Consider the following 27267-nt stretch of genomic DNA (forward strand, 5'->3'; position numbering starts at 1 on the left):
TAAACGAGCAATTATGTAAAATACATTCCCCTGCTGTCGTGCTTGAATTGCAAAGCTGACGGTGAAATTTTATTTATGAAAACTTGATAATATACCAGGAAGTCCCAAGGTACAGCTATTTGGAATAGTATAGTAGGATAGCCAACTTTCAGAATTCAGCGTGATTACAGCCATCTAATACATCTATCTACCCAAGTCTCACAACAATCACATCTGATAAATGTCAGTTCAAATTACATTGGTAGATTGGAGAGGAATACTACAGACAGAATGCAATTTAACATTTTCACTTAGACTTTGGAATGGGGGATTGAGAATCACTTGGTTCCAGCTCTATAGAATTTGATTATATGGTCTAGGAAAATATCGCGAGAAAAGCATGCAAAGGCTTGAATTCCGCCTGGGAGTATTTTGGAAGTTCTCGCGAGATAAAGAAGAGCACTATCAGGGCGGTTGCGGGTGTCTTTTTGGAACACGTGGGCGTGCTTGGAGTTTGCTGGATCGCATTTCACTGCTGCACCTATGGAAGAAGCCAAACCGAGTCCCGGGCATGGAGTGGAGGCAGAAACCGGACCCGAATGGAATATTCCGCCCAACGCTCCCGCCTGCATGGAGCGCCACCTGGACGGGGCCCATTACCGATCAGGTACCCCATGAGTGTTTACCAAGTTGGTGTCCCCAAACGCTCTTTGTTACAACTCATCACTATCATCGCCTGGGAATAATGGCAGGTGTAGCCCCGAACGTCTGCAAGGCGACAAGCTACGGAAGCCTGTAGCCTGCATTTCAGAGATGTTGCATTTCAGAGATCGTGGCTTGGGAACCGAGATGTCGGGTGCCCATGTTATCTTTCTCGTGAACTTCGCTCTCAACTGGAGCCTCTCTTAAATTGGCGATTTCTGCCATGTGAGCCGAGTTTCATTCTGTTGATATGTTTCATGCAGTATTCATTATACGCAATTTAAATCTGTCTTCTTTGATGTGTTTATTTATAATTTCTATTATTTTTTTAAAAAAATGGCAGAAACCTAACAAGAATTATCTTGCGAGGTTCTGAATCATTACAGAGTATAAAACTCTTGCTGTAAGATCAGTCTTCTGACACTTCAGACTTCAGCTGTCCTTACCTACAATTCCCAACCTTCATAGCAGCTGATGAGGATTGACCGTAATAGTTGCAGAAATCCTAATCTGATATAGACAAGGGTACTCTAGATCAGGGGTCCCCAACCCCCGGTCCATGGACTGATACCAGCAACGAGTCCACACAAACAAGCAAAGACCCATCCGCGAAATACAGGCAGCGTACAAAACCACGCACCCTCCTGTCCGTGGAAAAACCTGTTTCCACAGAACGGGTCCTGGTGCCCCAAAAGTTGGGGACCTCTGCTCTAGGTCAGTTGATCTCAACGTGTGATCTCAAATAATATTTTAAAGTGTCTGTTTCAATTTTGAATACAGTAAAAATAGATATCACCTGGCTATATGAAAGCTCTTTGAGGTCCTCAATACTTGTAAGAATGTAAACTGCTAGTAGCAACCACTGTGCTTTGGTCTGCTTCCATAGTTGTATTAAAGTATTTGTGTTTAGTGCATTATGCTTAAACCTGGACAACACTCAGGAAAAGCAGCTTTTTCCATAGGTGAAGGTTCCCCCCCCCCCATGTGAATGTTGATTGAAGGGCACCTCTTATGCTCAGGAGGCATTTTTATCATTAAAAGATGGATAAACTTTTGTCATTAAAAATCAGATTCAAACCTGGTCCTTTTTTAGTTATAAAAAATCTTGAGTAACAGTTTGGCAAACTCTGAGTCTAAATTTCCACCTTGACAAACAGCTAGATCATCTTTGAATAAACTCACTTCTGTTACAGATTTTTTTTCTATTGTCTTGAAATATACTTTTGTCCTCAGCATTCCATTAGCTGCTTCATATTTTTATAATACTTCATACTTAAACTCATTATACACTTTTTGGTAAATTGAGAGTATAGGCAAAAAACCCTTTACCTTCCTCCCTCACTTTGAGTAGAATCCAAAACTGGACTAAGAATTTAGGAACATATTTCAAGACAAAAATACAATTTCCTTATTGGAGCAGTTTTCTGCTGAAAAACAAAGGTGCTGGGTAAAATGCAGTCTTTGTATGCTTCATTCATTATACATTAAATATATTTATTACATGAATCTCTGTTTTAATTCTGCTTTCAGATGGTTCTCTGCTCCTGGGAGCATCCAGTTTGAGTGGACGTTGCTGGGTTGGTTCCATATGGGTATTCAAAGATACATCAAGAGCTCCTAATGAAGGATTTTGCTCTGCGGGTGTTCAAACTGAAGCAGGAATAGCAGATCTGAAGTGGGTAGCAGACAAAGGAATCTTGGTAGGGTCAGATTCAGGTGAGTATCAAAATATATTTGTCTCCTAGCTGCAAAAGTTTCTGGACTAGTCACAGCCCCTTGTAGGGCTTTTTCCCCCTAAGACAATCAGATAATGCAAGTTGCAGAATATGAATTTGACTTTCTTCTCTCATATTCCTTAGGTGCTCTGGAATTTTGGGAGCTGGATGAGAATGAGAGTCTGATAGTGAACAAATTCTGTAAATATGAGCATGATGACATTGTGACAACTGTGAGTGTTGTTTCCAACAACACACAGGCCATCAGTGGCAGCAAAGATTTCAGGTGAGTCTTTTGTGCAGTTGTTTTCCTGCTTTATATAAAAACATCTATATTTTTTAATAAATCTCATCTGACTTTTATGTTTAGTGTGAAGATCTGGGATATTCCTCAACAAACAGTACTCAGCACGTATAAAGGTAAGAGCCAAACTTGTCAAATGTTTCCTTATTCACTTATTTCATCTGCCTTCCCAAATAAATTGCAAGTGATTCACCTTTGTATATCATCATATGGAAAGATTAATGACAATTACCTCAAGTTTATTTGAACTTCATGAATGAACAGAAATGAATCAAAATGTCTTCCTTCAACACACTGGTTTCCAGTTACTTGCTTTTCTCTATTTACAGTCAGTGCATCTGAGTTTTGTTATAATTTGTGCTCTGTGATTGGCAACTTCAACAGAAGATTGGTGTGCTTTTAGACACCCGGTTGGTTTCAGTTTTTGTTGTGATAGGTTTACTATTTCTCAAGTGGTCTTATCAATCCATTTTTTTTAACTGAAATCATCTCAGCAGGGTGAAGACTATGCCATCCATGCTGGACCTGGCTGATTTGCTCCATTTTATAGGGAGTTTGGAAGGAATAGCCATTTGGCTACTGCTTTTCCTTTTCTGAGCCATATTTCAAGTTCTGTCCACCATGGATTAGAGACAGAAAGTTATATAAAATTTTTGAATTGCTTGGGTATGTAAAATTTACTGCAAGACAACTAGATCTGAAAAGAATGGGATATTAAAATCAGAGGCACCCCAATTTCAGTTTTTAGCAAGGGTTATTACTCTAAGCTGAGATGACTCAACGTTATGAGCCATAACTGTTATTTAGGAGGTGAACAACGAGAATTTTTTTTTACCTCTTAATTTTTAAGTTAATTGTGGTGGCTGAAATTGACTAAAAGCATTCTCATACCCACAAGACAGATTTCAAACATTTCTTTTTACTGCAAGATATTAAGATTGTTATCTGGGTAGAATTCTGCTAATTATATTTCTACAATTGTAGATAATTGTACTTATCCAAATCAACAAAGCCACGAAACAGTTAACAATAATTATAAAGTAACCTCCCCCCCAAAAAGAAAACTTTTGTGTTTTTCTACTCCCTTTGCACGAGGTCTGTTGTCCAGCTTTAAGTTAAAAGGTAAAGGTTCCCCCACACATGCGTGCTAGTCGTTTCCGACTCTAGTGGCCGGTGCTCATCTCCGTTTCAAAGCCGAAGAGCCAGTGCTTGTCCGAGGACGTCTCCGTGATCATGTGGCCAGCATGGCTAGATGCCAAAGGCGCACGGAACGCTGTTACCTTCCCACCATAGTGGTCCCTATTTTTCTACTTGCATTTTTACGTGCTTTCGAACTGCTAGGTTGGCAGAAGCTGGGATGAGTAATGCGCTTACTCTGTTACGCGGCTCCGACCTTCTGATTGACAAGCTCAGCGTCCTAACCCACTGAGCCACCGCGTCTTGTCTGCTTTTTGAGATTACTTGGAAAGTTATTTAAGAAGAAAAATTGTACTAATTAGGAAAAAGCATAAAGAAGCACTATGTTTCTGTCCTATGCTTATTAATATATCTACTTTGCCCTATTTCCATATTTATTGGCAAAAATGTATTTGTATAATTGCATAGACTTTTAAAGCTTTAATAACAACTCTTAATGTTTAAAATTGTGTAGACATTGAAAACTTTTTATATGCCTTCTAAAACTTTTTAAGTATGCCTTTAAGCTGAATGCAATGCTTTAGGAAATGTGGATCAAATGTATTTTCTCATGTCTAGGATATGTGGGTTCAAGTTGATTTTGTGTCTGAATTGGAAGTAGTCTCATTCCTTAAATATTTCTGTTTATGGCTATTCATTCCCATTACGTATTTATTATACACATACACACACTTGTACAAACACATTTATTCCATTGTTGCTTCATACGTTCAATGTGTATGTAGGTTGGGCTGAGTAATGTTGAACTTCATAACTAATGGAGCTTGAACTTTGTATTTGTAACATATACACGCTTCTAGTGTTGTTATTTCTACCTTCTGAGCAGCATTAATGCTTCTGAAGTGCATTTGTGTAGAAAGACTTGTCTCGTGTGAATCCAGTGATTTTTTTTGGAGTATCTTTAGTTTAAATCTTAAGCAAATCCATATTAATGGGATATAAGATACTTTTTGTTTTGATTTTGGCTAGCTCATTCTGGTCAAGTGGCTTGTGTGGCCTCCTGCCCTGGAAAGGACACAGTGTTCCTGTCCTGTGCTGAGGTAAAGTACACTTTTTATTTCTGAATTACTGTAGATAAAGATTCAGACAATCTCTGTGTTCTCATGAGAAAAGTGAATGGAATCTTAGAAATTATCAAAGGGATAATAGTACAATATTGCAAAGCAATGGAGAAATCTGGCAAAACTGGAATGCGGGAGTGTGTATTTTGGTTGACAGTTTCACTTTTAATTCTGTTTTATTAATTTTGCACTCCTTTAGGACAGCAGGGTTTTACTCTGGGATACCAGATCTCCAAAACCAGCATCTCGAATTGGTATGTCTCGTGCTCAATAGTTTTGTGGAAATGTTTCTGCTTTATGTCTTTCCCCTCTGACATAACCTTTGAGTGGGCTATTCAAGTAGCCAGTTGGAAGGTCCTAAGAATACCATTTTTAAAATACTCATGCTCTCATATATTCCTGTGCACCCACTTCTTGGTGCAGATGGATGGAGTATTTCATTCATTGCTATCAAAAGAAGGCCTAAAGAAATATTAATTTTTTGGGGGGAACAGTTGGAGGTAGCAAAAAGTTGGAAAAAAATTAAGTCTTTGACTCACTTCAAGTCAAAGCTTGGGACATGCTCGCTTGTCTTTAATTGTTGGTTGTGGAATGCAGAAATATAACATTCCAAGTAAATAAAATGAGAAGAATAGATTTGAGGTGGGATTGGGAAAGAGGGGCTTGCCAAATGATGTAGACAGATAGTGTATATTCATCTGCCCAAGACTGTTGGGGTTTACCAGTATGCCTAAAAGCCAACTCACACCCCAATGCTTATCAAAATTATTTGCAGCAGATGGCATCACTTGAATCATGTAATTCAAGAAGGAAATACAATTATGAATTGTAAAAATCATTATGTTAAATTGTCCTTATTGTAGAAATGGATGCAGCATCCAGAAGTATTGAAACAAGTCTAATTAAGTGCTCAAGTTGTTTCTGGACAGCAGCTTTAAATATCCCCCCCTTTTGTATCCCTGTCTTTTTTTCTTAGATTTTGGCCTTCTAAAGGGAAAATCAAAAGATATAATGTTAAAATAGTGTAGCATAAAATATAAGACATTAAACACTTACTCTGGTTCACATTTCCTCTTAAATTTGAGAGGTCACTTATGGTCAATAGTGTATTCTTAACCTAACTAACTTTCCATGGTGGCTTTGGGAATAAAATTGGGGGAATTCCTAATTCCAATTCTGCCCTTAGATCCCAAAGAAAAAAGTAGAATATTAATGCAAGAAATAAATGACTAAAACTTCTCTCAATGTATTTTTGTTTTAGGAAAAAATCAGGTGTTTTATAGGAATGAGTAGTCTTAAACTTTTTTTTTAGAAATAAGCTAGCTACATATGTTTAAAGGAGGGAATGTCTATTTGTGTTTGTTTTCTTTTGAATATTAGCTAGCAGTCAGTTGTTTTCTCTGAAACAGAACCTTGTGAAGCTAACTTATATATTTTTTTCTGCCATTATATATATATTCAGCCTGCAATGCCTCTTGTAATCTTTCTACCTCACTGGCCTGGCATCCACATCAAAATGACACTTTTGTTTTGGGTAAGGGATATTTTTAAAAATCCTTTTTACATATTACATATCTTGCATATTAAATACCTATTTAACTCCAGCTGCTTGTTCTCCATTGTTATTTCAAAGGTGACGAAAGTGGGATGATTGTACTTATAGACACAAAGAATCCAGATACCATCATCAGTTCAACCGTGCATTCCCGTAGTATCACAGGATTTGCTTTTTCTGCACACAGGTAGGACTGTAGTATCATAAAAAAAGAAACTGTATTTAGTTTGTCAGTTATTTTTATTTACAAATGTATGTGCCGTTCACTCATTGATATCAACTCATTTATATTTGTGCTGCCTGCATCCCGCAGATGGGGCTTTGCTTGTTTGTGCGGCCTGTCCACGGACTGGGGGTTGGGGACCCCTGCTCTAATGGACTGTTTCAGTCTCATAATAATTACATATACACTCACCAGACAAAGAAAAGCTTTCTAAAAACTGTACAAACAGCAGCATGAAACATAAAAGGCCTACTAATCCTGCCTTGCAATTACAAACACTGTAAAAGCATTACAGCTTTTCCCCTTCCAAGTGGATGTAAAAATGGTTAATCTGTCAAAGGTGTTAAAAGCATCTTCCCTTCCCTGATGTTTTATAAAATTGCTAAATCCGGAAGAACTTTCCCATGGCCATTTAAATTTACAAAGATCTATATAATTCAGAATTATATGGCTCTGGCTATATGTTATCACTTGGACCTGGAAGATTATCCTTTAGAAATATGTCGTTCAACTTTATATTTTCCTTTGAAACGAAGGCTAAAATGTTACTAATTGTTCTAGAACTATATCATCATTTCTTTTACTATACATTTTTACTGGTATCTTTATTTTCAGTTGATAATATTTTGTAACAAAAAAAAGGACTTGATTGGAACGCTTGGCTAAAATTAAAGTACAATTATGATTTTACCTAACCATATTTAGCTTTTACTAACATTGTTAATCTTTTAATTTCAGTTTTAAACTACAAAGGCTACTTTATCGTTGTTCATCTTGTGTTGTTACAAAAAAGATTCTTGTGTGTAAAGCTAATCAGTTCTTTTTCTCTGGAACTCATTAAATATATAGTGTAATTTTTTTTTCATTTCAGGCAATCTCTTTTATACCTCTCCTCTTAGATTTCATTGTTTGCTTTATACCTTAGTCCATCTCTGTCTGCTCACTGATCTAATAATTATTTCTGTTTCTTCCCCAGTTTCAACATACAGATTATAAGGTTTTCTTTGCTATGATATGTTTTTTTATTTATATGTCACTAATAAGCTCTCATATTTGTTTGTGACATTTAAACAGAAAAAAGATTATATGTGCTAATTTTTCTACCTCTAGTTCACCTCTGCTGGCTTCTATCAGTGAAGATTGTTCTGTTGTTGTCCTTGACTCCAGTTTTTCAGAAGTGTGAGTTACAAAAGTGTTCAATCCACTTGCCTCTTGCAATTCTCAGTTTTTGTATCATATAATTATTTAGGCTCTCAGTGATTTGATTGCCATCTTGGTTAAAGGTTGCATATATTTATATAAAAATAATTGTGCACTGCAGTTCATATTCAAACTGCCACCTCTGGTTAAAGTGATGATCAGAACCAAACTTAATAAAGCATGCCCATTTTTATCCTGGTGGGGCAAATCACCTGAGCCTCATACTTGGTCTAACAGGTTAATGGATCCATGCAAGAGTAGAACAGAGTTAGGTCTATTTATCCAGACTCATACTTGCACAATGAAAGCAGCTTGCATGTAGGATAATACAGTAAAATGAAGAATTCTATACAGCATGGAATTGGAGGCTGCATTTCAGGGAGGTAGTGTGACTGTAGACTGTGTTCAGATTAGCTACCATCTCTGTTCTAGACAACAAGAAGAGGAAATCAGTGCTTACACTGATGCTTCAGAAATATTTGAGGATTTCCTTCTCTGGAATCATATTATTTAAAATATTTATAGCCTGCTAACTATTCACCAGGATCTTCAGATGGTGGAACACCAACATTATCTTTAATGTTAGTGCTCCAGTATCTGAGGATTCCAATAGATGATATGCGGGCTATAAATGTTTAAATAAATCAAGAGCATATTCCTTTAGTTTTCACTAATAAAACTTAATCTAGAATTGGGAAATTAAATGCAGACTGAAAGCTGGATTGATGTCTGTCTAGTGGCTGAATATCTGGGGGAAAATGGATGGGACTTTAGTGAGGAGGAGCCTTGTTTCCTTGTAGAAGCCCTTTCATTGTTTTGTCGTTCCTGCATATGAAGCAAATAATGATGTCATCCTACCTTTTGCTACATGGAGAATGGCCCTTCATGAACAGAGCAAAGTAGTTTTTGCTCATTGCCTTATTTTTGAAGGAACATAGTCAATGTTTACAGATACCCCATGTGGAGTGCTTACAAACATTAGTTCTTCCTCATTTTAGCAGTTCACATCTTTCTCCTGGTTCCCCATTGCTAGTAACTTGAAGGTAGTCTGGTGTTAATAATTACTTCTTTATGAACTCATCTGTGGATTTCTAAACTAACAGTAGAAATGTTTCCTATCTTTCCCAGTTTTAGGAATCGGTCTCATCGAGATTTTGTAACAGGTTTATCATGGTCTCCCTTGAATAAAAACTCATTGACAACAGTTGGATGGGACCATCAAGTTCTACATCACACAGTCCCAATGCAGAATAACCACCGTTCTGGTAAAAATGATATCACTGCATAGTTCCTTGGTCCTTTCCTCTGGGATGGCGCTTTTTGTGGGGAGAAATAATGGGGCTAAATAATGTTCCATGCAGCAAAGAATGTGGTCCTATGACAATTTCACGGGAGATGCCTTCCAGCTGCGTGTTACAGCCAGTCAAATTCTGCAAGAAACGGAAGTTTTATAGTGGTTTGGACAATAATACAAATCCTAAAAGAATTGGTTTCATTTAATTTTTGTGGGCAATACTTTATACAACCTCAAGAGTGTTGCAGATGCATATTTTTTGTGTGTATTTTTTACTGTGGAATAAAACTTACAGAGCTTTCTGGACTTGCCTGCCAGATTTTGACTGAATTTATAATTTAATATACTCAGTTCACATAGTTAGTATATACATCAGTTCAGTTGTGAGACTGCTTCAATTTGGCATATTCTAATTGGGGAATCTTCTAGTGTGAAGCAAAAAAACCCCTCCAATTTCCTGCTACAATTTCTTATACATTCAACTGTATAATAGAATCCAATAGTTTTCTTGGATTTATGTTTCATGAACAGCAATTCTTTCCATGGTTGTCTAGCATACATTGCAGACAAAACCCTCACCTCTAACAATAGCAAGATGTATGCAGAATAATTTTTGTCTTAACTTCAGGATGTGCTGTTTAAAAAAGGGCGGAGAAGAGTTGGAAAAAAAAAGTTGGTTAAAAAAAGTTCTGCATAGCATATCTTGTTGGACCTGACCCAGCCTTCCAAGTTTCCTTTTTAAAGTCTATGTCCTTCCCTAAAGAGAAGCCACTTCAGAAAGCCACTGTATTTAGAACTTCCATAGTTTTTTCCCCAGCACATACTTAATATTTCATTCTACTCCACCCCCTTGCTTTTTTACAAGTAATATAACAAAAATGGTATTCTTGTAAGTTCTATTTATCTTGAAGTAAAGTGCAGTTTGCCTTTAAGTTGTCTTAACAATCCTCATTAGAAAAGCCTTCCCAAATGGGCTTTCTCCAAATATATTGGGATTGCTCTTACCATAGTTCTAGGACAGGGGTCTTCAAACTTGGCCCTTTTATGACTTGTGGACTTCAACTCCCAGGATTCCTAAGCCAGGCATGCCTGGATGAGGAATTCTGGGAGTTGAAGTCCACAAGTCATAAAAGGGCCAAGTTTGAAGACCCCTGTTCTAGGATATGCTAGCTAAGAATACTGGGAATTAAAGGGGGGCATCAGGTTAGAGAAAGCTGCCCTAGACACTGTTCCACTTCGCTAGTTGGCAAGAACACTTTGGATATGTTTACATTATGATTTCTGTTATGGTTCAGCATTTGGAAATGGAGGAGGGAGACACTTTGAATCTGATTGCTTTAATTTAGATTGTATAACAGATCCAGATAGATATGTATGTGAATGGAAAAGGGAATTGGCTATTTTGAAGTTATAGAACACTCCAGGATTCCTTGGGTATAAATCAAGTCTGAAATTTTGCAAACTCCAGTCTTAACTATGAGCTTCCACATTTTTGGGAAAGGCATAGAAACAGGCAAGTATGGTGTAAAATGTGTTGTTAGCTGTTGGGATTGTCCACCATTGATTTCTAAACATGTAGGCTTTTGTAAATACAGCATATTTTATTCACTATATTAAAGCCCAAATTTCATAATGGAATAAAAATTATAGACATATTGATATGGCACATTATGGTTTTGTAATGCTAGGAGAACTTCTGTAGAAGGTCAAGAAACATAGTTATTTTATGTTCTTAACTATTGAGTACTAATTCTGTGACTTGTGAAATCTGAAATGCATAACAACCATACTCAAATGGAAGGCAGTTTTTAAAATAAACTTCATTTTTAAATTTATGATTTTTGTTTAGCTTGTTTTGAGTTTGTTTGAATCTTGTCTTTTTATGTCCTCTGGTTTTAATGAAATTGGACACTATTACTTTTAAAATTGCATTGATAAATTTTATCACTTAACCACAGTCCATGGTTAAAACAGTGATTAACTTTGCATTGGAAATGATCAAGATCAAAATGCTAGTTTTCCCCATGAAATATCAGATCAAGCAACAAAACACCAAAAATGTTTGGTGGGGTGGTAATATTCATTCTGCTACACAAATATGTCTACAACCTTAGACAATAATTGAAGCTTTTCTCCATTACTAGCAGTGCATATTTCCACTGTTGTACCACAAGGAGGCAGATTGTTACTATTTAGCTTTGCTGAATATAGTACTTTACTGCAATTTGCTCTCTGTGTCACGGATATTGATTCTTTATTTCAAGAGGACTTCTGCAATTTCATATGAGATGCAGTAATTTCCAAGAACCAAAAAAGGAAAGACATGAAATATATTTAGGGCTTCAAATACATCAGCTTGCGCAGCCAAGGTAAGGAAACTGTGTGGTTCTTGTTGTTAGTTGCGAAGTCGCGTCCAACCCATCGTGACCCCATGGACAACGTTCCTCCAGGCCTTCCTGTCCTCTACCATCTTCTGGAGTTCATTTAGGCTCACGCCTACTGCTTCAGTGACTCCATTCAGCCACCTCATTCTCTGTCATCCCCTTCTCTTGCCCTCAACCTTTCCCAGCATTAGGCTTTTTTCCAGTGAGTCCTCATTAGGTGGCCAAAGTATTTGAGTTTCAACTTCAACTTCTAAAGAACAGTCAGGGTTGATCTCTAGGACTGACCGGTTTGATCGCCTTGCAGTCCAAGGGACTCGCAGGAGTCTTCTCCAGCACCATAGCTTGTAAAGCCGCCCTGAGTCTTCGGAGAAGGGCGGGATATAGATGGAATTAAAATAAAACAAAAATAATAGTTCAAAGGCTTCAGTTCTTTGGCGCTCAGCCTTTCTTATGGTCCAACTTTCACAGCCATACATTGCAACTGGGAAGACCATAGCCTTGACTATATGCACTTTTGTTGGCAGGGTGATGTGGACTACAGCCCAAAAGATGCAGACTGCCAAACAAGACTAACTTTCTTTGCTAAGGTTTAAAGAAAAATATTTTTCTAAAAACCATGGCATCTAATAAAGATCAATGTATAGAGACTCATATCAGAGCTTGAAGACTTCGAAGTAGTTATTTCAGTAGATTTGATTGTATTTTGCCTTCTTTTTGTTACTTCTCTTGTGTTTCTGATGCTTTTGCCGCTATTTTAACAGAAGCATTGCAAAAGTATGAGCTGTATGCAGAAGATTATTATTTTTATGGGATCAAACATAACTGGCTTGTTTCAAGCTTCCCAAAGTTTTGCTTTGATTGCACAGGAGACTAATTGTATTTGCTATTTCAAAAGGGAGTCTGGTTAGGGCTTGCTGAAAGGAGTTTCACAGGTAGCTTGGAAAACATGTATTCTGCTTATGGCATGACTCAATAAAAGTGGTAGAGCAAGATTCCCTGCCCCTGTTGCTCCATCTGCTATGCCTCTCCATTTCAGATGATTCCTTTAGTATTGATAGGAAAGTCAACAAGGGAGGCAAGACTAATTAAAATGGAGCATTTCCTTGAAAACCCTAAAGCTTGGTCATGCATATGTGATGCGAATAAAAATGAAGAGCAATCTGCTGAAAGCTTTTGACAAAATAGATAAGCAGTATAAGTTTGCTGTATTGAATTTATTTGCATTTCATTTAAAATTGGTATATGTTTTCTGCTACTTTCCTTTTTAGAGGAACCAGCCCCCCCCAACCCACTTTCTCCCTTGTTTTTTGTTGTTTGTATGGAATACTTGGCTTTAGATATTAGACAACATAAGGAGGTTTACGGAGTAGTGCATCATTGTGGTTTTATTTGCAGCTAGTATTTTATTTATTTCTAAACCTCATGCTACTATTCCACTGTTGATGCAAATGATAGATACCTTTAATAAAATACCAGGACATTCTATTAACTGGTTCAAATTGGAGTTGATGCCAATAGGTGGAAATTTGGTTACCCATCTATTTAAGGAATATCATTTCTGTATTTGTAATGTAATGTAAATAAAATATATAAAGAGGTTTCTTCAGACATGGATAGATGGAAATAATTAAACTTCACTCTTTGGGAAAGGTGAATGCTTGCAAATTAATATTATTTCCAGATTAATTAGTATTCTGAGAGGAATTCCTGTTCAAACATCTGGGAAACACTGCAGAAAATAAACTCTCTAGAAAATGTTGATTTTGTTTTTCAATTCTGAAAATATCTTTACAGAAAATGCAGTTACCAATAAGAGGATTTGGTTTTCCAAATCTGGAACTCTTATCATCAAGTTTAACTACTATCAAATATTCAAAACTGAAAGCCAACAATTGGTGTTAATATTTCAACAACTTTGTATACACACATATAGCACCTTTGACTGCTTGGCAATATTAGAATCTAAATATAATCAAGCTCTAATATGTCTGGAAATATATCAGTTAGAAAGTTATGGAATGGAATAAAAAGATTTTATTTTTTTCTATGTAAAATTGACTTTATGGAGAAATTAAAAATTGGGGGAAAGATGCTGATATGGAAAAATTGAATGAAAGCAGCAATATTGACTTGATCAATTGATAGATGATTAGGATGAAATTAAACATAAGTTCTAATAGTAGACAAGTATCTATCAGATATAGCTCAGTGGCAATATTTACAGCAGTACAACTTCTGTTAACAACATTGTTTGGACCAGCATTTTCAATTTCTAAGACACCTGGTATACTAGAACAACTAGTTAAATTTCTAAAACTAAAATTGATGTATTAGGTTTTTTAGTTATTTGGTATCAATAAATCATTTTGACATGCAGATTTTAAGAGATGAGTGGAATAAAGAATTAGAAGTTTCTGCACTCCCTGAACAATGGGAGAGTGTATTAATTTCTATATCTAAACTGCCAATTGACCTTAACCTACAACTTTATTGAAAAGTTTTACAATACATTTTATCTTTAACAATCCCCCCCTCCCTCCACCCACCCTTACCTAACCCTCCCTATCCCTCTCCCCCATTACCCCCTCCCCCCCCCGACTTCCCAGAGCTAAGTACAAGGTATAAAAACAAAGAATAATCATAAACGTCCATATGCTAACAACAATAACCTATTAAGTCTATCGCACTCTAGGTCATATGAAATGACTACAAGCAATACTAATATTACATAAAGGAAAAGAAAAAAAAAAGGAAAAGAAAACTTATTCAAATGCTAGGTGAAACTTTTTAGTCCCATATTTGTTCTGGATACCTTAACCTACAACTTATACAACAAAAAAATATTTAGAATTTATTGGACTCCATTATGTTTATTTAGAAAAAAATGCTAGAACAGCATTTTGTTGAAGATGTAATAAGGAAAATTCTTCTCTAAAATACATTTTTACAATGTCCTATACTTAACCAAGTTTTGAGAGAAAGTGGACTATATAAACATGACTATATCACAATGGCTAAAATTTTCAGAGGATAATGTTCTCTTGAATAACATACCTGTACATGGAGTTGGACAACAATTATCTGTGTCATTATAGCTAAAAGACTCAATATTGCAGTATGGAAAGATGAATGTAAGGCTCCACTTACTCAATGGATTGAAGACCGGTTTACACCATCTGTGAGTCGATTGCCATAAATGCAGACTTTTGTGTGGATAAAAAAAAGGCGGCCCTGGGTGTTTTACTTTGCTAGTCATAGCTGACTTTAGGGGGTGGTGCTTATGTGCATTTCTTGAGCCAGTGCTGTCAGAAGATTTTTCTGTGGTCATGTGGCCATCCTGACATCACGCCACAGCACAAAGCACATGGTGAAACAAGGAATGCCATTACCTTCCTACCAAAGTACCTATTTATCTACTTGCATTTACATGCTTTCAGACTGCTAGGTTGGCAGGAGCTGAGGCAAGTGATGGGAGCTCATTCTATTGTGCAGTGGTGGGACTCAAACCAAAGGAGTTTAGACCTTCTCCAGTGTCTTTTAAGCCACTGAGCCACCGTGCCTCTTGTATGGATACATGTAAGGAAATATGGGAACAATTTATATAAAGTACTATAGTTTGAAAAATAATCATATAGACACGCACACTTCATGTTTGTATTTGATAATTCTATATAGAATTGTAACTTTATTGTTCTAATAGCATACTCTAGTCTATACATTATTTTTTCTGTTGTATTTTTTTTACTTATTTTACAAGCATTTGTGCATTTTTGATAATGTATTTTTTGTGCTTTGTTTGCTTTTTTCTTTTTCTGTCATTATTTTAAAAGCAATAAAATGTATTTAAAAATTACAGCAATATTATTGTATTAGAATTTGAACTTGCCTTCAAACCATCTCATAGGATACTTTAAATCATTTAAAATAAAGAAAAACAAAACCAGACAAAAACAAGCAGATAAATTTATACAAATTTGTGAGGACAAACACACAGACTGCTTTTATTGTGGAGCAAGAAAAATTAGAAACTTTTGCTTCTTCTAGAAAGGAAAGGGGAAATACTGTTAATTAAACACTGGAAGCTCTGAATCAGTAGACTTAGCAGATAAGCAATTTGAGACAGAAGAATCTTTGACTGACATTCTGTACAGACAGATATTTACTAGCTTAGAATGAATAATTTTGACTGAATGACCACTCTGACTCCAGACTCACCAGCGTATAAAAGATCATGTAGAAAGCATTTGAGAAGACCAGATGACTTTAAAAAACAGTGCAGAAATAATGATAGGCTTTAAAATACACAATGAAAGTTTAGCAATTGGGGTGGCTGTTGGGGCATATTTCAGGGATTGTTTACAAACATGCAGTCTGAAATGAGTTTCACAACTTTGAATAGATGCTGAGAATACAAAGTAGTTTATTGTTTTTCTAAATGGCTTTCATGTCTCCTACCAAAATGAACTATAATCAGTCAAAATTATTATTTCTTTATATGAGTGATCAATATAAGTAAAAGCTAAGACAATTTTATGTAACATTTATGCTGTATTATTGAAAATACTATATTAATTGGATATTGAAAATATCCAATGTATCCATTTTGAAACGTAATGCACCCACGGGGAGGTTCCTAAACTGAATCTCTCACTATTGGACATGTAGGAAGACTCCTGCTTCTACTGCAGGTGAGGAGCCTCCTAGAATAGATCTTATGGACAAGAGGCTTAGCACATTCTTTTTAAAATCAGTTTATCTTAGTATCAAAGGTTAAAATCAGGGCTAGTCCAAGTTGTTCCTTGCCTGAAGCAGAACAACAAATGGATACTTAATTGGCAGGGTAGTTCCTCTGATACATGAGGCAGAAAAATCACAGAAGTAATCTTTCCATCATGGCAGTAAAAATACAGAACAGAAAAAAACAAAGGAAAAAACCCCCATAAATAACTAATAATTTACTTCCTTTCATCCCACCCATCTTCTGTTTAAAATAGATTCGCTCTGCCTACTGATAGAGGTGGCTTTACTCTAGGTTCACAGGTATATATTCGTGGAAGAAATTATGTGTGAATAGAGTGAATAAATACAGTATAGAAGATGGCTTGCAAACTACACCTGTTTAAACCATTTTTTACTTAAATGTTTGGAAACATTTGACAGTTTTACATGGGAAGCATCCATAGGGGACAGATAGCCATCTCCCTAAATAAGTGACTTAAACTGAACTTGAACTACAACATAATTCTGCCAAAATATTTCTCTAGAATTGAATCTATTGCCAGACAAAATCAACATGAACATACATGCTTTATAATTTATCTATTAGGTATATAAAAATAATGGCTATTTTCTTGCTTCTTTGCAAAATCTACAGAAATAAATTGAGGCAGCCATTTCCCCTCACAGTTCTAAAAACTAGAACTATATCCATATATCATTGGATTCCAGGTAATCCATTAATTGCAACCACAACTGGAACCAGCATTTCTATGGTTAATCACAAGTGGCTGTTAAGTGAGCTGTGCCCAATTTTATGACCTTTTTGCCATGGCTGTTAAGTGAATCGTTGAAGTTAAGTTAAACCATGTGACCATCAAGCAAATCGGCTTTCCCCATTGATTTGCTTGTCAGAATCCAGCTGGGGAGGTTGCAAATGTCAATCACATGACCCTGGGATGCTGCAAACATTGCAAATGCATGCCAGAGGTCAAGCATGTGAATTTTGATTGCATGACCACTGGGAGGCTGCAACAGTCATAAGTGTGAAGACCATTCGTAAATCACTTTTCCAGTGCTATAATTTTGAACAATTGCTAAACAAATGGTTGTACTTCAAAGACTACTTGTAACTATCATGTATAACCAGTATAAGCCAAAATGGATTAGAACTGTTTTCCTCTAGGCATTTAAAAGTAAATCCCATTGAATAACATTTACCTCCAAACAGATATAGCTGACATTTTCAGAGGTGACCTTTAAGCACGCACTGCTTTTCCTTCAAGTACAGAGATATAATTGGGTTTAATTTGTATAGATGCCAGCACCTGTTCTACTAAACACCTCTCATATCCATTAAATATTTTTAAACTCCTAAACCAAAATAAGAAACCAGAAGAAAAACAAAGCTGTAGACAGAATGATTGCATTCTTGAAAATTATAACAATACAACAATGGTGACGAATTGCCAGGTTAGCCTGGCAGAGATATGTTGTTTGGTTCATTCAAATCTTATACAGTTTTTAACTAAAAATGCTTCCTAAATTAAATTCAGCTGTGGGTTTTTAAAGAGGACTGCAAGAATTATATTTGTGTCTTTAGAATGGCTATCATTTTTATCCATAGATGTAAATGCAAAACCTAAATGATTGTCTAAAAAAAGATTTTGAAGAAGTTCAGTCTCAAATATTTTGCAAGATATAAGAATATTTGACAAGGGACCCTGGATTTCTCATGTTTTTTTTTTTCTATTAAGGATTCTAACAATGATGTGATAAAAAATTAGTGGGGTGCAAGTTAGAGATGCCCTGCTAAAAAAAAAGCTGCTGTCAATTTTCTTTGGCAGTAGTACTATTGAAACTGCAAGTATCACAAACTTCTAATCCTTCTGTCTTGCTCATCGTTTTTTCCTCTGAACTCTTCCTTTCCTTTTCCATAACTCTGCCATTTTCTTCTAGCTAAGAGCCATGCATGGCTGATCTAGAGTAGCCATAAATGGGTTGTTGAACTGCTTTCTTCATCTTGGATTCTCTGCTTTGCCTTTCTGTTGCAGCCTTCCTTCTTTGCTTGCTTTTCCTGAATGACCAATGCATGTTCATAAAAATGGTGCTAGTAAGGTAAAATTTACTCCGTGCCCTTCTATTCAAAGCAGACAGCTATTAGTCAAATGTGCCCTAGAATGAAGACACGTGCATAGCTACTCTTACATAATGCAAAAGAAGCTTGTTAGCAAGAGAGCTTCATAAGAGTCATTCATAACACTGTCTGAATAACTTAAAACTAAAGTTTACAAAAAGATACAGGTCCTACAGAGCTATACAAAGGTGAGTTATAATACAGAAAAAAGAATGAGGTCCAGATTGAGTAATAATCTTGGCCCAAGTTGTGTGCAGATGCAGAGCTTCTGACAAAAAGGTCTTAATGAAGGCCTTGGTAGGAGTAAGAAATGGGTTGTCTTGTTCCAGGCCTAACAGTAAATGTATTTAGAGTTCCATATTGTGGACTAACGTGGCAAGACCTAAATAGAAGAAATATTAAAAAATATCATTAGTCCAGTAGAAATTCTTAGCAATAAATAAAGACCAGTGATTCAATTAAGAGGTATATTTCATTCTAAGTACAAGGAAGAAAAAAAAACCTTTTCAAATCAATATCTGAGATTTTGTTAGTGAGATAGCCTTTGATTATCAGAAACACAAACAGCGAATTTGAAATATTTAATACAGATTTTTTGGCATAATGGCTTTCTCAGCTAAATACTAATAGAGTTATCTTACCAATATAAATAATAATGTGGATGGTTTGAATATTCTTACTACTGTTTCAAAAATAAATAAAATGCTAGTTTACCTAGAAACAATAATTCTGTTGAATTACATAAGTTTCTTAGTACCCATGTCTTTTCTCTAAATATAATTGAAAATGAACAGCTGCACAGGTCAAACAGTCGTCCACTAGCAATACAGTATTTCCTTCTCAACTGAGATCTTGGTGATTTTGACAGTGATCTTAGCTGTAGGAACAAGTGTGGAAGAAGCAGGCATTTGGCTGAAGCGGTAGCCATCTGGTCACCTGACTGAATAATAACTTGATTTTAAATGGAGAGTATTCTACCTAGAGCACTGTAACTCTAAAAAAATGGGGGAAAACAGATCACTTATGTTATATTGGACAAAAGAAATGCAGAATGTCAACCTGCATGCTGACTTCTGGCCAAAATATTTCCATACAGTCCCTTACTCACATTTCAACTCTTATATTTATGACAAATGAAACATACCTGCCAGACGTGATTGCATTGGTGGAATAGTCTCCATTTTGGCTTTTATACTGGACATCATTGACAGAAGTATTGTAAGTTATAATTTTTCCAGGTATTTCCAAGGATACCCTTCGGCCCTGTGTGCCATTGGGAACATTTCTGTGAGAATAATTTGCTCGATGAATCCCTTCCACAGCTGAAGAGTTGTAGCCATAGGAGTTAGGTGTGCTCATACTGCGAGCAGACATAGCTGTCCTACTATATAAGTCATCAGTCTCTGATAGATAAAGGCGTTTTTTAATTAGGGGGCGGCCATTGGAACAGCTACTAAGGTAATTGGAGGTATAGCTGCCACCTGGATAACAGTGACTATAGTCACTTGGCCTTTGGACTGCTGATGTCAGAGAATAACTGTTGCCATAGTTATTGCTTGAGTTGTTGAAGTTAAGTTGCAGATCTGAGATCTGAGTATCTGAAGACAACTTTGGGATTTCAGGGGTATCATTGCTGAACTCTGGTGGTGGAGGAATTATTTCATAATTGAATCCTTCTCCCACCTCATCATTCTTAACTGTATGGTTTTGGGGTGGAGGAAAAAAATGAAAAGGAATTTCGGATCTGCTCAGTGGATCTTGCTGCTTCAAGTGACTGGAGGTTGAGTCTTGAAGCAAAATAGAAGAATCACACTTATTTGATGAAAGACTTTGAGACTCATTTGTCTCCCTGAATTTCAGTGTACTCCTGCATTGTTCGGTAGCATTGGAGAATATTTGTGGCATATTTTCACTTTGTCCTGACAAACTCCTGATATTGTTGTTGGATGCACTTGATCCATTACACTGCTTACTTTCAGATTCTGCCAATAAGTCCTTTTGTGGGGACTTTGGAACAACCTTAATAGTATTGGGCTTTGAATTGCTGTAATAAATGTTGGATACCCCATTCTCCGATTGGCTGCTATTGTTCAACTTGAGCTGAGATTTCTCCAATAAAGAACTATTATTCTGAGAGGCAGAAGCAGAACACTTGCCTCTATTGGCCCGCAGTTGTGCAGCCAGAAGAAGAGCCATTGGAGAGCCTTTTTCTACTTTTTCTCCTGTAACAGGATGAAACAGAACATCACTGCTCTGTTGCTCTGCATTCCTAGATAGCTTGGCTGTTGTTGAGGGCATGTTCCCAGTAAAATCTCTTTGATTTTCATTAATACTTGAACTGCTGAGTCCATCATGTGTAGCTTGGGAAGAAGTTGCAGAGACAAGGCTGTTAACAGAGTCTGATTTTGACCTATGAGTCTTATATTGCACAGAGAGATCCTTGCTGGGAGAAGCAGTTTGTGTGGGTAATGTACTCTCAGAATTAGAAGAGGAAGATATAGCTGGAGCCAAATGTTCACTTTTAGATTTTAAAGATGAAACTGTGTGGACAGAAGCACTAGGCATCGTTGGTTCTTTCTCTGCACCTTCCAGTTTTGCTGTTGGAAATTTCAACTCACCATTATTGTCCTTATTGCCAGAAAACTGAAGAGTAACTTGTTTCCTTGTTTCTGGATTATGTTTCAGATTTGCAATTGCCAAAGGTGGGCCTCCTTCCTTGACTGGACACAATAAAGCTTCCAACTCCTCTTTCAGTTTCATAGCACAATTTGCTTGAGTGGTCGGAAATTTGTCTGTAGTTGAGAAAGCATCTTTGGTGAAAGATTTGGCTGGAGAATTATTGGCACATATCTTTTCTTTCTTTTCATTCTCTGCGCTTTGTTGTAAGCGTGATTTTTTCACATCATGCTTAACTAGTTTTAATTCATCTGTAGTAACACTGCTATCAGTATCTGTACCTTTAGATTTGGAAAATGTAATTTTTCCAGTTGGTCGGTCTTCCTTTCTGCAAGTTGAGAACAGCAAGGTTGACAGTTCATTCTTCAACTTGTCTAAATTGCAACGTTCGTTCCACATATCATCATCAGATGATGCATGACCTGGAGATGAAAATTCTGTTCTTTCTTCACTAGACCAGGATAAATTCTGTTTTTTCTTCATTGGGCAGATTTTGAAATCTGATGTTTCAGATTCTGTGACCAAAGCAGAATGCTTTTCCATAGTAGTTTTGGCTCTAGCTTCTGCCTCTGAATGAACTATGGTAGCAGATTGTACAGTAGGTAACAGAGGACTGTGACTGTCAGGTATCATTCTAGGAAAATGTTCTTTTTCTCCTGAGGAAATAGATGATGTTCTCATAGGAGTAGGAGGGGGTACTTTTAATGATTTGGAAAAAGTGAGATGAGGTTCTGGGCTGGACTGTGGTAACTGGGGTAACTCCTTGTGAATAGGTGTTGCTGGAGAATTGAGAGAAGGATTATGAATATTTAGAACAGTCTCTGATTTCCATTTGGACACACCATTTGAGAAGAGTTGTGTATGAACTGGTAGTGAAAATGGAATAGAAGAAATTTCAGTATCCATAAAATCAGGAGGAGGGGGAGGAGGGGGAGGAGGAATGAAGTCTGGTGGGGTTGGAGTACTGGGAGAAGAGACATCAGAATATGGAAATGAAGGTGCAGCCATTGATGAAAGCCATGGAGCTGGCAATGCTGGTGGAGGTGGAGGTGGAGGAGTCATTGGTGGTGGAGGTGGAGGAGTCATTGGTGGTGGAGGTGGAGCTACCATAGAAGGTGGAGGTGGAATTACCATAGAAGATGAAACTGGTGGTAAGTCAACTGAAAGTGGTGGTGGTGAAGGAGGAGGAATTGAAGGTGGTGGTGGAATGTAATCATCATCCAAATAATCCTCCCCAAATGCCTTTGTCCTCAGGTCAATTACTGAATTGTACTTTCTATAACTGCCATTAATTTGTGAACCTAGGAAGAAAACAATACATACATATATAAATAGATTATATTGCTCTCATTTTACACTGGAAAGAATAAACTTACCTAAATGAATATTTTCTCTAGGACCATATTGAAAACTAAATAGCCTCCCCTCTTCTCCCCCGCCCCTGGTCAGGAAAACTCAGAAAAAACTCAGACATGTACAAATACATTTATAATGCCTTCAATTTTTGGTTTTCAAGTTATTTTCTTTAAGCTGCTACAACAAGTTAACTGATGTTTTTATAATGGAAATGGAAGCTTCAGTCACTGATGCTTTTTCTAATTTAACAAGTGAGAAGCTCTTGGGCCCTAAGATAAACAGAAGAAGCAAATTATGAAAGGACATAATCACAACTGCAGCAACTACGCCAACTTTTTCTATCACGCTTAAGAGAGCAGTGTGTGCTCATATGGTGACTGGAATCTCTATTGAAAAATAAGAAGGTCTATTCCTGTAATAGGAGGCATATCTGTAATTTGCAATTGAATCTGTTTCTTTTGATGGTGGAGAGTAGACTTCTGCAACCTGCCCTCCCCCAAATCAATCAGGATTGCAAAATGTAGAAGGCAACATCCCAACATGACTAGGGGACATTCTGGGTGGTGAACTTTGAGCTGCATCCCAAAACATCTGTAGCACCTTATGTTGCGAAACCTGCCATTGCATAAGAGCCAAGCTAAAAGCAAAGTGCTTCTGCTCCCATGGGAAGCATTAGTTCTTGGTTACAGATAAGAAGCCCAACAGATGACACAATTTATTCTGGATAGCAGCAGGAAGGAAAGTTTAAGTTTCTCCCCTGCTTCTGATGGGTTTATAATAGCCACACTTTTCTCTACCAGATTATTTTTATTAAATACCCCAAAATGCATATACATTAATTATATACTGTACATGTACGGGAAATTTAACATCATGCTCAACTTGGCTTTAAAGGATACACCACAGATATTAATGCAACTCAATGTAGAATTCATATAAAGCAGAGAGATGACATGGAAACACATTTTCCCCTCTCAAAACCACTTCTTCCCATATATTTTTGTATGGGACAGGAGGATAATTTCATTGGTGGGGGTTTCTTAATGACAGGAATAATAGTATAGGTGAGAGAAATGTTCAGTTCTCCCATCTGCCTAAACTGTGCTTTAATAGCCTATCGTGATTAAGTATTAGAAGAATTACTCTTCTAATACTTGTGGTAATGGAAGACATCTACCCAATTTATATTTTAATAGAAGAACAGTACTAAAAGAAGGGACATTGATGTGGGGAGTTAGTAGGATGGGTCTAAGGAGAACATGGGGTCTCCATATCTGAATTATTGCAATGTGTTCTATATGGAGCTGACCTTGAGACCATCTGGAAGCTACTAGTACAAATTACAGCAGCACAAGCAGTAATATCAGCCTTTCAGTATGCCAATGTGTCACCAGTTGACTTCTGAGTACAATTCAATGTATTATTACTTATAAAGCCATTTATGGCATAGGATCTGGATAACTGAAGAATCATCTATCTCTAACTGTTTCTGCCTATCTAGCAGAATGGGTATGCTCCTGGTTCCTTCTATTAAACATTGTCCTCTTATGGGGCTGAGGAAGTGTACCTTCTCTGAACTGGTCCCTGTTCTCTGGAACAGCATCCCCCCCCAATACAAACAGGATTTTCTCTATGGGACTGTATGTTTTTTATTATTAATATTTGAATCTGTCAGAGTGACAGTCTATATCTGTAGTGCTGGGGAAAAAAACAATAACAGCCTATAGATGTTATGCTGTTAAGAGAAGCTGGTTTAAACCGTTTAATTAAAATTAATTCTTTGCTGTAATATTAAATTCTAAATAATAACAAATGTTAACAATGTGTGCTCTTCTATATCTTCTACACATTCCAAGTCCTGTACAGATGGGGGGGAGGGAGAGAGAGAGAGAGAGAGAGAGAGAGAGAGAGAGAGAGAGAGAGAGTAATTTGCCAATGATGAAAGGATTTGTTTCCTTCTAGAGCAGAGGTCCCCAGCCTTTTGGACATTTGGTTCTCTGGAGAGAGGTTTTTCCGCGGACCGGAGGGGGCGTGGTTTCATGTACTGTCTGCATGCTGCGGCCTGGTGCCGGTCCACGGACCAGCATTTGGGGACCCCTGTTCTAGAGATCTTCCTGAGTTAATAAGTTAGCATTAGTTTTGAGGAGAGAAAGTAAAATAAGAAAAGGATCCTGGCAACAGGAAGGGTGTACACCATAGGCCCAAATCAACCCAGATCAGTTCAGTTCAATGGCAAACCAAGTCTGATATATTAGTCTACCATTGTAAATGGCACATTTAGCGCTGCTTGAATGATCTACAAAAAATCTTTAAAAGGAATACCATAATTATTTGTAGTAGCTGTTATATGAAACTACATACAGCACCCCACTTATTTGGTATCCAGGATATATTCCTTCCAGAGATGGCACAGATACTGGAGCTTTAGAGGTTGGTAAGCCTATAAGGAGTTGCTATAAAGAACAGTAAACAAAATACATTTTTTTCTGATTCACAGCAAATGGGGACTGTGGCAAAGTACATCTGGTCATTAACAAGGAAGTAACTATAGATATTTTAAAAAGTTTGCTAATTGCCATGGCTACCTGTCTACAGAAACTAGCTGAACTTGCTTTTAAGAGACTGATTTACGTTAATGATAGCTCCCTCAATTCTGTGCCAAGCCTTTCTGTTAGCAATGCTAAATATTTTCCATTTGTGATGAATGTTTTGAAAGGCCTTAGCATAGGAAGACCAGAAAACTAGAACTGAGTTCATAATTTTAAAAATAAATAGTGAGAGTTTATTTAAAAAAGAAAACATGATGACAGAATGTAGGGGCATTGAAAAGTTATTAGATAGCACATTAAAACATTGATTGTCTTCTAAGTGACCTCCCTTATGCCCTATAGATTTGTTGAACCAAACTCATTTCCTAAATGCATGGATAATGGCTCTGCACTAAAGACCCCAGTTAAAGAAAATGTGACCAAGAAACTTTGTGATAATTAAGAGCTGACACTGACTTAATGGCATGTAATCAATCAATCAATCAATCAAACAAACAAACAAACAGAAAAACACATATTACATATAATAGAGAAGCAGTTTTGTAAGCTTCATGGTTAAAGACATTTCTTTACTGGCATTCTGGGCAATAGGTACGCCAGGTTTAACAGCGTTGTAGTGCATATTTTCACTAAATTTAAATTCAGAGTTTAAAAAAAATCTAGAAGATTGTTAGCTATTATCAATTATGGAATATAGGTAATAAGATTCTTCTTGATTGATTAAAACTGCCAAAGGCTGGGATATGAGTTGACACACTGATATTCAGATCCTTCTTGGTTCAAACCCAATCAGTTCTTTTTTTAAGCAGATGTCATATAGTAATTAAATATTTGTTGTTGTTGTTAGCTGCGAAGTCGTGTCCGACCCATCGCGACCCTATGGACAACGTTCCTCCAGGCCTTCCTGTCCTCTACCAAATTAAATATACAGATTATTTATTTATGTAGGGAGATTGCTCTGCAACAGGGAGGTTGTCACAGCAAAAACAATCCCAACGATCCCACAAGCGTATCTTTTTTTTTAAAAAAAGGATCTAACAGCTGGCAACTTGGGGGATAGCAACTCCGAATGCAAACAGAAATTCCTTGATGACTACTACTTCCCCTGCCTTGAGGTCTCAGCTGGTGCCATACCCTGAACCCAACTGGACACTTTTCAGAAAGGGGAAGCCAGGCGTCCTTCTCCCTGATAAGATCACAAGTAAGGGAGCTTTATTATTAACCAATCTGGTATTAAGCAGCAACAGTAAAAAAAAAATCCAGGCTTCTGGAAGTCTGCTGACAAGGCCTGGGCTGGAGCACAGACGGCTAGAACTCATCATCAGTACTAAACACAAGAAAGGCATTCCCCACAAATAGACCTCACTCTGTCTTCCATCAAAACATCCCATGCCTGTCACCACCACCATCAATACACCAATTTATTGACCTTCTCTGCGCCCCCCCCTCAAGTGTCCATTCCCCCCCACCTCCAGCTCCCAGCTCTCCTAGCTGAAGATCCTTCCATCAGACATCCCACTTCCAGCCCAGGTTCCACTCCAGGGCAGAGGCAACAATGGAGCCACTTCAACATTTACCAGCGCAAGACTATTCACAAAAATGGAAGGACGTTTCAATCCCCACAATGGACAAATGGCTGCAAAAGTTGAAGGGTTTAGCAGAGATGGCTAAACTCTCTGCTTTGATCAAAGAAAAAAAACACAAGTACTTTTGTTTCTACTTGGAAACCGCTTCTGGACTTTGTGCTTGAGGTGGGGGAAAAATGAAATGTTGATTTGGGGTTTTACTGATTAGACAGATGTGTTGTTATAGAAATGGCTAATTTGTACTAATAATAAATAAAAGTAAAAAGTTGAGGTTTGATGTTACTGTTTTATTCTTCTGCACCAGAGGGAGATGGAAGTCAACATCTTTTTTTTTCTTTTCTCCCTTATTTTTCCTACTATTTGCTTTTGTATTTTTGTATTTTATATTATAAATAATAAAAAAAGTGTAAACAGTCAAAAAGAAAATTTAAAAAAATAAAAAAATAAATAATACAAAGAACATTTACCAGCATACTACTATATAGTCTATAAAAGAACAATTTAAAATACCCAGGTAAGACCTAGTGGCAAAATTCTGCAAAGCTGCAGCTCTCGCTCTCACTCTTGGTGGCTTACAGACTTAGTAACGTTCTGGAGCAAGCTAACAAAAACTTAAATTTTCTGGAATTTTGC

The 27267-nt window shown here is 36.9% G+C and overlaps 2 protein-coding genes across 3 annotated transcripts in view; one reads left to right on the top strand and one right to left on the bottom strand.

Annotated features, from left to right (window-relative positions):
* The first annotated feature begins 436 nt into the window (after positions 1 to 436).
* On the top strand, positions 437 to 27060 carry WDR77 (WD repeat domain 77). 2 transcript variants are annotated; one of them, XM_083358653.1, is made up of 11 exons: positions 437 to 646; positions 2212 to 2397; positions 2541 to 2682; positions 2767 to 2816; positions 4867 to 4937; positions 5158 to 5212; positions 6421 to 6492; positions 6592 to 6700; positions 7847 to 7915; positions 9065 to 9201; positions 26080 to 27060. In XM_083358653.1, exons 1-11 carry the CDS (start codon positions 523 to 525, stop codon positions 26106 to 26108), a joined length of 1044 nt encoding a protein of 347 aa, XP_083214779.1. In that variant the 5' UTR covers positions 437 to 522; the 3' UTR covers positions 26109 to 27060. The 2 variants fall into 2 exon arrangements, with proteins under 2 accessions (XP_083214779.1, XP_083214778.1); XM_083358652.1 differs by lacking the exon at positions 26080 to 27060 and adding an exon at positions 14710 to 14831.
* LOC310637994 (uncharacterized protein C6orf132) overlaps positions 18622 to 27267 on the bottom strand; it is a 39054-nt gene continuing 30408 nt past the window's right edge. Inside the window, exons 4-5 of the mRNA XM_083358651.1 lie at positions 19612 to 22444; positions 18622 to 18849 (exon numbers count right to left, since the gene is read on the bottom strand). Of these exons, the coding sequence (XP_083214777.1) occupies positions 18750 to 18849; positions 19612 to 22444 (2933 nt within the window). The 3' untranslated portion in view covers positions 18622 to 18749. The remainder of the gene's footprint in view (positions 18850 to 19611; positions 22445 to 27267) is intronic.

The sequence above is a fragment of the Vipera ursinii genome (genome assembly GCF_947247035.1).
Source record: "Vipera ursinii genome assembly, chromosome: 3".
NCBI classification, from domain to species: Eukaryota; Metazoa; Chordata; class Lepidosauria; order Squamata; family Viperidae; genus Vipera; species Vipera ursinii.

Coding starts and splice junctions, on each gene's coding strand:
- WDR77 (XM_083358652.1), top strand. CDS start 523: ATGGAAGAAGCCAAACCGAGTCCCGGGCATGGAGTGGAGGCAGAAACC. Junction 4,938..5,157: donor TGTTCCTGTCCTGTGCTGAG/GTAAAGTACACT, acceptor GCACTCCTTTAG/GACAGCAGGGTTTTACTCTG. Junction 6,493..6,591: donor AAATGACACTTTTGTTTTGG/GTAAGGGATATT, acceptor GTTATTTCAAAG/GTGACGAAAGTGGGATGATT.